This window comes from Coturnix japonica, chromosome 3 (genome assembly GCF_054131305.1).
Source record: "Coturnix japonica strain WE chromosome 3, WE-NBRP24, whole genome shotgun sequence".
NCBI classification, from domain to species: Eukaryota; Metazoa; Chordata; class Aves; order Galliformes; family Phasianidae; genus Coturnix; species Coturnix japonica.
In genome coordinates this window covers 30,636,377-30,648,573 of record NC_140665.1, presented here as the reverse complement: position 1 = coordinate 30,648,573, position 12,197 = coordinate 30,636,377, and the positions used below count along the sequence as shown (strand labels likewise).

At 44.7% G+C, this 12,197-nt stretch overlaps 2 protein-coding genes across 2 annotated transcripts; one reads left to right on the top strand and one right to left on the bottom strand.

The window, feature by feature from the left end:
- Positions 1–204: 204 nt before the first annotated feature.
- On the top strand, positions 205–2,925 carry MAD2L1BP (MAD2L1 binding protein). Its single transcript, XM_015857667.3, has 2 exons — positions 205–519; positions 763–2,925. The coding sequence occupies exons 1-2, from the start codon at positions 214–216 to the stop codon at positions 1,291–1,293; spliced, it is 837 nt and encodes a 278-aa protein (XP_015713153.1). The 5' UTR covers positions 205–213; the 3' UTR covers positions 1,294–2,925.
- On the bottom strand, positions 2,915–11,996 carry LOC107311272 (epoxide hydrolase 1-like). Its single transcript, XM_015857666.3, has 10 exons — positions 11,877–11,996; positions 10,637–10,660; positions 9,458–9,671; positions 8,792–8,972; positions 7,835–8,065; positions 7,474–7,603; positions 6,335–6,549; positions 4,574–4,682; positions 4,136–4,255; positions 2,915–3,213 (listed from the first exon to the last, which is right to left on the bottom strand). Exons 1-10 carry the CDS (start codon positions 11,903–11,905, stop codon positions 3,012–3,014), a joined length of 1,455 nt encoding a protein of 484 aa, XP_015713152.1. The 5' UTR covers positions 11,906–11,996; the 3' UTR covers positions 2,915–3,011.
- Positions 11,997–12,197: the final 201 nt, after the last annotated feature.

The following is a 12,197-nucleotide window of genomic DNA, read 5'->3' as shown; positions in this document are numbered from 1 at the left end:
GCGGGCTGTGGGACAGGGCACAGCCCCGCTGTCCCGGCCGCTGGGGGGCGCTCTTCTGCTGTTCTGCTGCGCAGGGCTGGCTCCTAGCGCCCTCCCCCCATCCAACATGGCGCCCGCTCTCCGGAAGCCGCGCAGTGGTCGCTCCCCCGCTCCCATGGTGCCCCGCGGCGGCGGCCATTCAAATTGCAGCGGGCGGACAGCGCCGCTCACAAAATGGCCGCGCCGGGAGGGACGCGGTCGCCCGGTGTGGCGGCTGCGGCGGCTCCGTGTAGTCCGCCCTCCCCGCTCCTCACGGCGGAGACGCCGCCAGCCCCGGAGCGCGGCCGCGTTGGGAGGAGGTCCCGGCGGAGCGCACCGACGGCTCTGAGCCCCGCCGTGTCCGTGGTGTTCCCGGGCTCCGTGAGCCGAGAGAGCTGCTGCCGCTTCGCCTGCGAGCTGCTGAAGCACGTCCTGCACCAGCGGCAGCAGCTCCCGCTGCCCTACGAGCAGCTCGCATACTTCTGCCAGCGGGCCGCGCAGGTGGGGGGCGGCATTGCCTTGGGGGGGGGGGGGGGCGTTTAAAAGCCGCAATTGCAGCGCCTTCACTCGTTGTCCAACGTGTCCCCTTCTAGAAACCTGTAGGCTCCAAGCTCAAATGTTGCCTTCTGCACGTTGCTCCATCGTGGATGGAGGAGGGGATGCACCATACTTTATGAAGAGTGAATCAGGACCCTCTCCAATCTTTTTTACTTGTATTAATGTCTCTTTTGTTCTGGTTTGCAGGATGGAGATGTGATCAAGAAGCCGTCCTCTGTGGGCCTGGCAAGCAAGAAGTGCCAGCAGGTGCTGGTGGAGCTGGAGGGAGTGTTCCAACAGTTGGAAGTGATGTTCAGCTTGACGCTGGTTCCCCGTGTTCTTATTCTGCTCGGTGGCAATGCTGTGAGCCCCAAGGAGCTTTACGAGCTCAACTTGGAGGGGATCTGTGTGGGCAGCGCTGAGAAAAGCCTGAAAACCACATCCTGCGTACGTAAGCTTTTTCACTCGCTCTTCATTGCAGATGTCTTCAGTGAACTCAAAGCTCTTCCCGTCACGGGCACTGTTGTTATGCTCCAAGGGCATCGCAATTGTGGTGCGGAATGGTTCCGGCCCAAGCTCAACTACAAAGTGCCAACCCGAGGAAGGAAACTGACTATTAATTTGTCCTGTGATGGAGACGTTGATACAAGTGCCTCAGCTCCTCAGACTCTGACTTCTGCTTGGGAGGACTACATATGGTTTCAAGCACCAGTGACGCTCAAGGGCTTCCATGAATGATCTGCGCTCTATAGAACTTTAATGGGATATTGAATATTTTTTGGTGCTGCTTTAGGCAATAATCCTATCAAATATAATGGCACACTCTTGTCTCTCTGGATCTCTTCTCTAGGACATCTGTTGCCTTCCTGGACCACCTTCTTCCATGTTCACCTCCTGACTTGTCATTGAAAGCAAATGCCCTTTAAGGCACAGTTGCATACAGATATAGTGATTCCTTAAGGAGATTAATTGATATATTGGGTGTAAAAACTTCCCTGTGACATGCTTGCTGAACTGACAAATATCGGGTACAGTCCTTCTGTGTTTTACTCTCCTGAGTTTTACTGCAGCCATTTCTGTTAATGATTACTGCATTTTATGATCATTTGGGACAAGATAACATATATGATTATTAACATAGCTGGCCATTACTGTGAAGGCCATAACCAGTCTTTACCTCACTGATGTGAAAAAAGACCTTTTCCTGCAGCCTACTCAGGTTTGAGTACTCAAGTGCTTGCCCATCTAGTAGATGATATATTTCTTCCCATAACATTGTTTCAGATTGTTAGGAATCCAGCATGGTGCCCTTTAGCAACTGGGAGACTTCATACCTAACACTGTGTCTTATATTGGTGATGAAATGAGGCTGAGTGGTCCTGTGAAGGCAAGGGAGCACATCTGCCTATTTCTTTACTAGTTTTTAGCCCATCAGACCTAACAATCAGATTGATATGTGATTAAAGTTAGGAGCAAGCAGTTTATTCTCTCCTTCCTATGAAGTTAGGACTCCTGCCTCAATGTTAAAGCTTATTCTCACTTAACAGAAAATAAAAGTGTCTTATTTGCTTTTGGGGCAGGGAGGAGAAACAAATGCCAGAACCAGATATCTGCTGGAGTTGTCTTGAGTCATCTGGATATGTCTCTGCCGTGTAATGAGTTAAACAGCTCCATCCATAAGAAGAGAATCTCTAAGCTGTTGGTAGTAAGGTTGCTTACTAGGTGCTAACAAAAGCTGTTTGATGGGGTGATAAAAATCATTTGAAAGGAGGTTGTTAAAGGGTGAGTTAACCCTCTGCACTCAGTGCATATTTTAAGCTTTTCTGACATTTTGGCAGTGAATAAGATTGTAAAACTGGAAGGAAATCAGTTTTTTTAAAGAACACTACAGGTGCATTTTTGCCTTGTTATCCATTGACAGCTAGTAAGTGCTAAAACTAGCTCTAAGGACTGCTGGAATAAGGAGAGCTGCCTTATGTGCAGCTGCTCACTTGAGAGTATAATCACAGGTCTCTTGAATGAAGTGTAACTCAAATGATTCCATAGGAGTGTTTGATATCCTCAGGACATCTAAGCCCTTTACATTTCCACCAAAGCTGCTTGAAGTGTCTATTTAAGTATGCTAAAGTTTCAGTATTTGAAGAAGGAACAAGGGGCCAATTCCTTTCTATCTCCTCCAGATGAGTGCAATGTAACTGCATTAAGTTGTTTACATATTCAATTATACTTGAATTATGAATGCAGCAGTGATACGGTGCCAGGAATAGAAGACAAGATGCTTTTTTTCATATGAAGAGCTTTAGAGTTAAACAAGTTTAATAGTTATCATCATCATTATCAAAATAAAATGGCTTCTGTGTTGTGATCGTATTGAGTTTATTTAATCCCTTAAAGTAAGGCTTCTGTGTGTGGCAGAACAACTTGCTTCCACTCTATACATGTATCTAAATTCAGGTTCATAGCCGCTCCACCTTTCTCACAAAGCGGATGATGTCTTGTGCCAGCAGCTTTGGTTCCTCAAAGGCAGCAAAATGTCCTCCACGTGGCATGTAAGAGTACTGGACGATGTTCTTGAAGGTCTTCTTTGCCCAGACCTGTGGTGTATGTGCTATCTCCTGGGGAAAAGCCGCAACAGCTGTTGGAACGTAAACTCCAACCCTAAAAAGACATTGATTAACAGTATTTTCAAGAAGAACTTCTCAAAGTCATTTAAAAACCTTCTGACTCACAGCTGTCACATGAGTTGAAGCAACTTCACCACAGCAACTCTTCTCATAGTTTGTACTCTGCTGAGGAGCTCCACTGGTGTTTGGATCTCCTTGAATTCAGAAGTGTTATATCTAAAGATGCACGAAATGAAGTCCCCTTTGTGCAGAGTTCAGTATTGAAATGTGTTGAAGCCACACCTCTGTGCCAAACTCCAAAGTGAGCTAACTCATGTTTGCTTTAGAATTCCTGGTACCAGTATAACCCCTATTGAGAGGGAAGGTGAACTGGTTCTGTCAGTCTACAGAGAACATGACTTTCTTTTGCTAAGATCAGTCACTTGCTGAGTTTTGCTTCCTGGTCACCCTCTCCTGCAGTCATCTCAAAGCTAGCAGCTGTTAAAGGTGTTTGGTTTCAAGTTCTGCTCTCCTGGAAGCTTGTTTCCTTGGAAAAAAATCACTTACTGCTTCTACAGTTTTTGCTTAACAGCTGTAGCTCATGGTTTATTCACCTGTAAATCATCTCCTTCCTGTTTAAACCTGTTCAAAATGCTTGTGATTTTCTGGTTTGTTCTTAGTGAACAAAGCCATGGATTACAGTTGTTTGTCCAGTAAGTCTATGGACCTGCTGTATTTTGAACACAGATCTGAATTAGCTCTGTTAAATGTTCTGCATTGTTTTGGCAACAAACCAACTTGTGTGAATCACAGGTTTAAAAGAAAAGCATCCCTTAACTATATCAATTGAAGATAACAAAAAAAAGCTTGCCTTTTATTTTTTTCCTAGTATAGGTTAAATTTGCAAGTGATCTGAATGCTTATACTGGTAAGTCTAATTTAATCTTGTTTCAGCACCCATCTTGCCACTTTGTTACCTGGCATCAGCCATAAAGTCCCGGGCAAAGTTCTCCTTGTAGTAGCGCATTGAGGGCACAATAGATGCTGTCACCCAGTAAATCATCACGTTGGTCAAAAGGTCATCCAGAGAGTACTTGCTAGTGTGAGAAAAAAAGATTCAATAGAACTGTGAGCTGTTTCTCAACATACTTTATTAGGCCTATGCTCTGATAAGCCATTGGTCCTCTGGTTCTCTACTCATTTTCAAGCAGCAAAACAATTTACATTCACGTGCCCAAAGCAGAGCAGTAGCTTGCAGGCAGCCCTCTATACGCTTAAACTCCTACTTACCTACTTGTAATCTTTCATCCTTAAAATTCAGCTTGCACTGGCCAGCCTTTTGTCTATCTCCTCATCAGTTATCATCAGGTGGTTGTTTTACAAGTTTTCTCACAGGATGACATTTGCTTTCTTACCTTTCCAAGCCTCCATCGTCTTTCTTCAGGAATGATTTATCTGTCCACGTAGAGAATTTCTCCAAAATATATGCAGCAAGCCCCACAGGGGAGTCATTCAGTCCACAACCTAATGCAAGCAAAGAGCAGCAGAGCTCTTATATTTGCATGGTGCTGAAGTACTTCAAAGTTCATCAGCTTTTGTATGATTTAAAGAGTGGAATACTGCATTACCTGTTCCTGCTATTAGAGAGCACTAACATGAGATAAATGTAGCATGTATGCACCAAGTTATCTTTGTAAAACAAGGATAGCGGTCACTCCATTAATGATGCTAAGGGTTGTATACCTTTATCTTAACTTTGTAGAAGATAACACACACTGCTGTTCCAATTTAAATTATGGACATAGCTAATTAAGTTTGTGCATTGGCACAATTTCCCCTGCAGTGTCAGGGTAATTTGCTATGGGCTGAAATCATGTAAGTGATTTTGACCAGCCAACAGTAGTTGAGGCCTAGATGTACCATCTAATGCATGATCCATATGGCAATGAACTGAGGGCTGGAAGCTGCCTCTCAACCATTGTATTAAACATCTGTGGATTACAAACTCAAAGAGTAGTCCTGTTTGCAGCTTGTTATTCAGCCTGTGCTGTAGCTTACATACTGCAAACTGTGCTGTGAGAAAAAAAAATATATAAGCTTGCTTTAAACCTGCCTGATGAGAGCTGCACTGACAAGGCAGTTATTCCTTGAAATTGAGTAGGGCCATACAAGGTTTCCTATTCTTTTTCTACACCCTTCTCTTGTAGTATGCCATGGAGTCCCTGCTTTTTTATTTATTGGTTTTAATTCCCCTATGGGTCAGAATCCTGGACTATATGCCACATTTGTATGGAAGCTGCCTGATCATTTCAGTATTCCTTTTTTTCTCTCCTTTCTGTATCCTTCTGGTTCTAAAACGTACATATAAAACAGGGCCAACAGGGATGCAATGAATTCCAAATATCCTTGTTTAATTCTTTGCCTCTTTTTGCTTTATTTGACAGACTGTAAAATGCTCTTGAACTCTGACTAAGCTGGCTGCATTTCAAAGAACTAGCCATGACTCATGGCTTTTCCCCCACGGCAGCAGCCAGACCAGAGCTGATTGTGATTTTCTTCCTCTAATTGCTTTGCACTTTGTTGACATCCAATCTTATAGGCCAGTTCAATTGGCAAGTCAATTAAATGTTTCTGCAACTCTGTGCAGTTATCTTTAGATTAAACCAAACCTTGGATAGCCATCAGTTTTTCACTTAACAATTAACTTTTCTCTGTAGAGAAATTAGGATCACACTGAAATGTGCTAACACAGATTTTTGTTATAACATCCCTTCCCCTGCAACTTGCTTATTCCCATGTTAACCAGTTATTAATCCATGAACTAAATCCTTTTCTTAAGGCACTTTTGTTTTTTGGGGAACAACAGGAATAGAACTTTGTACTTCTAAAAGCTTCAGTTTCATAACTCAATGCTTCACTTTAAGAGTGCTCTAGAAAGGAGTTCTTTCCCCAAGAGTAGCAGCATACTACTTTAAACTGTTCGGAAAAACCATATTTACAGTGTCCATCTTTCATAAGCTCCTCAAACTTCCTTTTAGGTCTTAGTCCTATTCCTTACATTTAGTCACCAGAATGTATTGCTTCTGAAACATAACAAGCCTTTGCTCAGCGATGAGCTTTTACATACCATAGGCAGTCTGTATACAATATACAGCAATACAGGGACGGTTCATTACCTGCAGTGTCTGGTTTGGTGGCTTGGATGTGTAAGTACCCAGATTCTCTCAGAATGTCAAATACATTCTTCTGCATGAAAGGGTACATCCGTTGAACATCTTCCCTGGTGAAGCCTACAAGCCATGGTACATAAGCTCCAAGCATCACCTGAATCACCTTTTTCAAACCTTGTAATCTGATGAAGATAAGATTCAGATGAAGCCCTTTCACAGACCTGGAATCAAATTCAGGAACAGTGTTAACACTTTTGTCTCCAAATCTTCCAGAAAATAGAAGTCTGACTGGAGCTGTGATAGAAGCATTTCACTGAACCAAGTATATAAAGCCTCGAAAGAATCTCTGTATAGTTGGAACAATACAAGCGTACAGTTGTAATTACAGAGCAAATAGCCATAGGGTATCTAGGAAAAGACTCATCAGTACTGAGGCTTTCAGTTGAAATGGATGCTTACCACAAAAACTCCACACAGGAGCAACCTCCAGAAAGAGACGCTACCTTAGTGGTGGTCAGCCCTTAAATGGGATCTGGGAGAGGTGGAGCCAAGCTCCATCCCTTCTGGTAGCACAGCTGAATTACCTTCACCTGTGCTCCTGCAGCTGACTCGTCACTTGCCTCAGATGGTTAATCAGAGGTTCAGGCTGTGATCAGCAGTTTCCCTTACAACCTGAAAGGTTCATTGTGGTGCAAAAAGGAGTGGGGGGATAGTACGGCTGGTTCCACCTCCATTCAGCTGTGTTATTTATCTGACGCCAGTTTTAGGCACTATTGACAGATGTGGCATATCCACATTCATAGGTCTGGCTGTTGGTTCATTCTATGCTGTAGGCAACTGATTGTGTTGGGTACTTTCTGAAAAGCTTTGTTAAATCACATTCAGTGAAGCGTAACTGCAGCCCAGAAGAGTGAGCTGAGCAGCAGCCTAATGGCTTTAACAGCTTTCTCTATTTATCTGTTCTCCGACTTAAGTACAGCTGTGGTAGCACTCTTCTGGTTAAATGCTAAATGCTCTGTTATGATGCCATCTTCCAAAGAAACTGTTATGTTTCTTTTCCTATCAGTCTTTCTCAGCTTTGCATAGGTAACTGCTACACCCAGCTGCTGAAAGGATGAGCTCCTTCAACTCCCTTTGCTACTCACTGTGGCAGCATCTGGGACATGTTTGTGGTAACACGAGATCCCCAGTCTCCTCCCTGTACGTAGTATTCCTTGAAGCCCAGTCTCTTCATCAGCTTGTGAAATATCCGAGCAGTTGCAACGGTGTCAAAGCCTGCATGTGAAAAGAAGCACCACATGCTTGTCCTAGCATTTCCTGGCCAGAGATCACAGCCTGAATGTGCTGCTGTAAAGCCACAGCATTCCACACTGCTTCTCCTCACTCTTTGACAATAGAGAGAACACGAAGTGTTGTAAATTCAATGCAAAGTGGAGAAAAGAAAGAGAGTTGGCTGAAGTGTCACGCCAAAAACTGTGATTCCAATGGAGCCTTTTCATCACTTACCTTGCTGGTGTGGTGCCTCTGAGAAGCCATAGCCTGGGATGGATGGGCAGATGACCTCAAACACCACATCACCACTGTCCAGGCCATGCTTGGCTGGATCCGTGAGTAGAGGGATGATCTTGTAGAACTCATAGAAAGAGCCGGGCCAGCCATGGACCATCAGGAGAGGCTGAACAGCTTTTCCATGAGGGACGTAGGAGGGCTTCACATGGATGAAATGGATATCAATCCCTGCCAGACATACAAGACAAAAAAGTTTAGTTTTGGCTCCTTCTCAGTTTCTCCTCTGCATTCTGAAGAAAGAGTTTGGCAAAATAGTGATTAGCAGAAATTACACAATCATCCCACATCAAGAAGATGACTGCCTGAAAGGGATGTCTAGAATCATACCTATGTAACACATTTGCCTATAGGTGGAGGTTTTGATCCCAGCCCCAGACAGGGGGATCACAGCAGACTGAACATCCTCCCCAAGAGAAACTGGTTTCACAGTAATAGGTAAAGCCATGCTTAAATACACAGCATAATGCAGGCAAGACAAATGCAAGACCATGACAAAATGACACTAAAAAATACTCTGGGCTCCTAGCAGGGATAAATTTTGCAGCTTCCAAAGGCAGTTTCAAGGCAATAGTGGAAGTAAACCTCACAGTTAATTCGCACAAGTTCAGGGCCAGAGGAAGGCCCTCTTGAAGCAGATCTAAATTTATGGCTGATATATGGTGTTTGTGATCTGTATGAGCTTATTAATAGTACAGCCAACACGAGAAAGATTTCCCTTACATCACTAAGCTATTACGTACAAGTAAATATTCTACCATCTTAAACTAGCCATCAGGGCTGAGCATCCAGAAGCTCCTTTTCCCACATATATTACTGACAAGTGCAAAACAAGGGCAGGAGAGGCAGCTGGGGAAGTGCCCTGTGGTGTAACAGGAGGCACAGTGACCCACTCACCTTCAATGGTGGTAAGGAAATGAGGGTATTTGTTGAGGATTTCCACTTGCTTGCGCCAGTCAAACTTGTTCCTCCAGTAGGCCACCACCTTCTGCAGGTAGTCAGAGTTGAAGCCATAGTTGAAGGCTGCCCTTTCCAGTGGAGGCGCGTAGCGAGCATGGTCGAGGCGGCGATGCAGGTCCTGCAGAAGGAGTGAGGCTACCCAGATGCCCACATGTGCAGTGCACCAGGGCAAGCATGTGCAGGCTCCACTAGCTTTTAGACCTCTACCTGTTACACAATGATCCCAATTAAAGCAGTACTCTAAGTGATCTCCTCAGTCACAGGGAATATACTTTGCTGTAGATTAACAATTATCCCAGTGCACCCAGGACTAGCAGGTCTCACTCTCACCTTTCTGTTAACTTCAATGTTTTTAGTACTAGGAGCTTTCAGGTAATGCTAGATGGGTAAAGAATAAAAAAGAGCAACTAAAGATTGGGCCCAGCTGCCTGTTGCTAATTGGCTGGACCGTTAGGGGCAGTTACTGCAATTCATTAGGAACTCTCTTCACTCCTCCAGGTGTTTTGCTGTGGGAGCCTCTCAGACCTGCCCTGTTCTACCAAATTCTGCCCCTACACCCTCCCACTCTGCCCCACTGCCTGCAGGCCCACTGTCAAACTCTACCTCAATTTCTTCATCAGATGTTTCAATCTTGAAGGGGCGGATGCTTTCATCTTCTTTCCCTTTTAGGGGTTTTTCTCCTGAGCCCCACCATCCATCACCCATTTCAATACTCTTGATCTTGCGTCTAGACATCAGCCAGCAAACCAGCACCCCTCCAACACCCACAGCAGCCACAGGGACCAGGACTGCATTCTTCTGAGAATATTGAAAAGACCTGGGGATGCACAACATTTGCATTCAGTGAAAGGGTAGCAGGACAATGCTGAGGTTTGTTTTCACACTGATTGAGTTCAAGAAGCAACAAATGTCTAACAGCCCCGTGCAGTTGGCTTCTGGTAGTACTTCTGTTGTTTTTGAAGTTCACATGCAAGATATGGAACAACCTCTTAAAAAGCAATGAATTCCACAAATACTGGCTTAGGAATCTAGAACCAATGTAGAGATATTAAACTAACAACAGGAGTGTGAAGACAAGAAGCCTCAAGGTTACAGCTACCAGTGTTCGTTAGGGATCTCATGCTCTTGCTGGTCATGACTTGCTGATTACAAGGCTTCCTTGGCTCTCTCCTCATGAAGCAGGATACCATGGGGGAATAGGGTCAGTAGGATATCTGCAAGTCTATTTTAAGGAAGGTACTCAAGTGAATGGGATAATAGGAGCTAGATTCCTCCAGGAGTGAAAACTGCAAAGGCTGAGCAGAGAAAGGGGTCTTCAGCTGCTAGCGGCAGCTTGATGTGCCCCTCTTGGCAGTGCTTTATATGCAGCTTCCCTACAGATTCAAGCCTCTTTTAGGATGACAGTGGCCCTCTAATGTAGCCTTCCACAGGTAAAGATCTCAGACTATCTTTTTGGTGCCCCTATTTCTGTTCCAGTCATGAATTACCTGAAAGCTAAGTCACTACTGTTGGCTTTAACAGACATGTAACATGTTCCAAAGCTGTTCAAATGTGACAGCAATCGTTACAAAATGTCATGTACTTTCATGTCCCTTGAACCTGTGGGTCAAGGTCTCCAGCTTCTCCTGGGGATTTGGAGAGGTACCTTTTCTAGGGGGCTGCAAAAAGTCTTTGAACAATGAAGATTTTGGTCAACTAGGGTAGGGAAAGGACTATGCTGTGTCTCAGCCAGGGTGCTGATGAACAGTGGAGGTGTCAGCACGGAGCAGCTATTTCACTCACCTGATGCGGGACAAGATGCTCTCCCTGCAGAAGAGAAGGAAAGAGGAAAAAAAAGATACTTATGGTCTGATAGTGTTGTCTGAATGGTACCAATCCTTAAGGACAGTGCAAATGATTGCCAGCACCATTTACTGCCCAGCCATGCCATTGCAAGCTTTTTAATCACGTGAGCACATCCACAATTTTTCTAATACTTTTGGATGCAATTGAGAAGGAGGACCTCAGATAATTGCTTTTGCACAATGGGACTGTTTCTTAGCTGCTAGATAGCTTGTTTCCATAATATTTCTTCCTTTAGCACAATTTAGATAAAAGGCCATAAACAAAGGGATAGTGTCCTTGCAGTCTTTCATCCTACGAGTGGTTGTGATACTCCAGCCATGAAAGTAGGTTATTTTGACCACTGAAGAGAGATAGCAGTGCAGCCCTGCAGTGAACTGTCAAGATCAAGGTTCATTCTGCTGCTAGCCACTCTGTGCTTATTATGCCAAAGGACTGGCATGAGGAGAAGCTTGCAGGACCTTTATCTGCTCAGATTTCAGTGAACTGCTATACCTTTGCCACTTCTAATTAGTCCAAGCTGAATAGTGAGCTTTTAGGTCTAATCTGCCTGCAAGGAAAATGAAACATCTCCCTTGCTTCTCTTTTAGCTTCATAGATTGCCCCATAAGAAAAGCACAGTCAAAACCAGAAAAACCAGAAGTGACAAGAGAAGGTCTTGTTACTGTCTCTGCCTTAAGGTAGGCAGCTAAAGAAGGGAGCTGTTTGGTATCATAATTAAGATACCTTGAAACAAAATAAGGGCATGAAGTGCTATGAAAACACCTCTGCTGGCTGTTTCTTTTTACCTTGGCCCCAAGCTGTGGAAAACAAGACTGCTGTAAGCAGTGTCACCCTCCAACTTACGCTGAACAGCTTATGAAACAGGTAATAGTATCCCCATGCACTTACTTCCCAGACCTTAGAGTCTGAGAGGCACGAAACAAGATAACATGGCAACAGCACCAGCTCAGCACTGATACAAAAAATAAGCATGCTCAACACAGCTCTCCAAGCAACAGAAAATAAGGCTTGATTTAGTAGAATCTCCTCCCCAGTCACGTTCCAGAGAAGTCAGCTGCATGCTCCCAATTCCCTCTAATAACCCACCTGGGCTTGGGTTACCCCATGGTGGTTTCTCCCACCCCAGCCCCAGCAGAGCTGTATAGGTCCCTCCTCCCCGTGCTAAAAGGCATCTCACCAGGCATTGGGAATGACCTCCTGCCACATGCCTGTCTGCTCCTCCTCGCCTTACTGCAGTGCTGAGTAAAGCAACGTGGGTGTCTCTTCCGCTGGCTTCCTCTTTGGCACTGGCACTCTCATACATTGGTGCCACCTATTGACTAAATATGCACATGCAAATTAAGTTCAACAAAGTTAAACAGAGGCCAATACAAAGTCCTGCTTAGGGAGGGAATAGCCCTGTGCACTACCATGGGCTCAGTGCCAGATACATACAGAAAGCTGCTCTTTAGAGCCTAGTTTGAAGTCCTCAGATGAATCAGAGTCAACAGGGGGACCT

What these genes read in the sequence shown, in the direction of transcription:
- MAD2L1BP (XM_015857667.3), top strand. Translation starts at nt 214, where the DNA reads ATGGCCGCGCCGGGAGGGACGCGGTCGCCCGGTGTGGCGGCTGCGGCG. An exon ending in TCTGCCAGCGGGCCGCGCAG is followed by an intron (nt 520 to 762) that starts GTGGGGGGCGGC and finishes TCTGGTTTGCAG; the next exon opens with GATGGAGATGTGATCAAGAA.
- LOC107311272 (XM_015857666.3), bottom strand. Translation starts at nt 11,905, where the DNA reads ATGTGGCAGGAGGTCATTCCCAATGCCTG. An exon ending in CATCTGATGAAGAAATTGAG is followed by an intron (nt 8,973 to 9,457) that starts GTAGAGTTTGAC and finishes CTCCTTCTGCAG; the next exon opens with GACCTGCATCGCCGCCTCGA. An exon ending in AGAGGCACCACACCAGCAAG is followed by an intron (nt 7,604 to 7,834) that starts GTAAGTGATGAA and finishes TTTCACATGCAG; the next exon opens with GCTTTGACACCGTTGCAACT.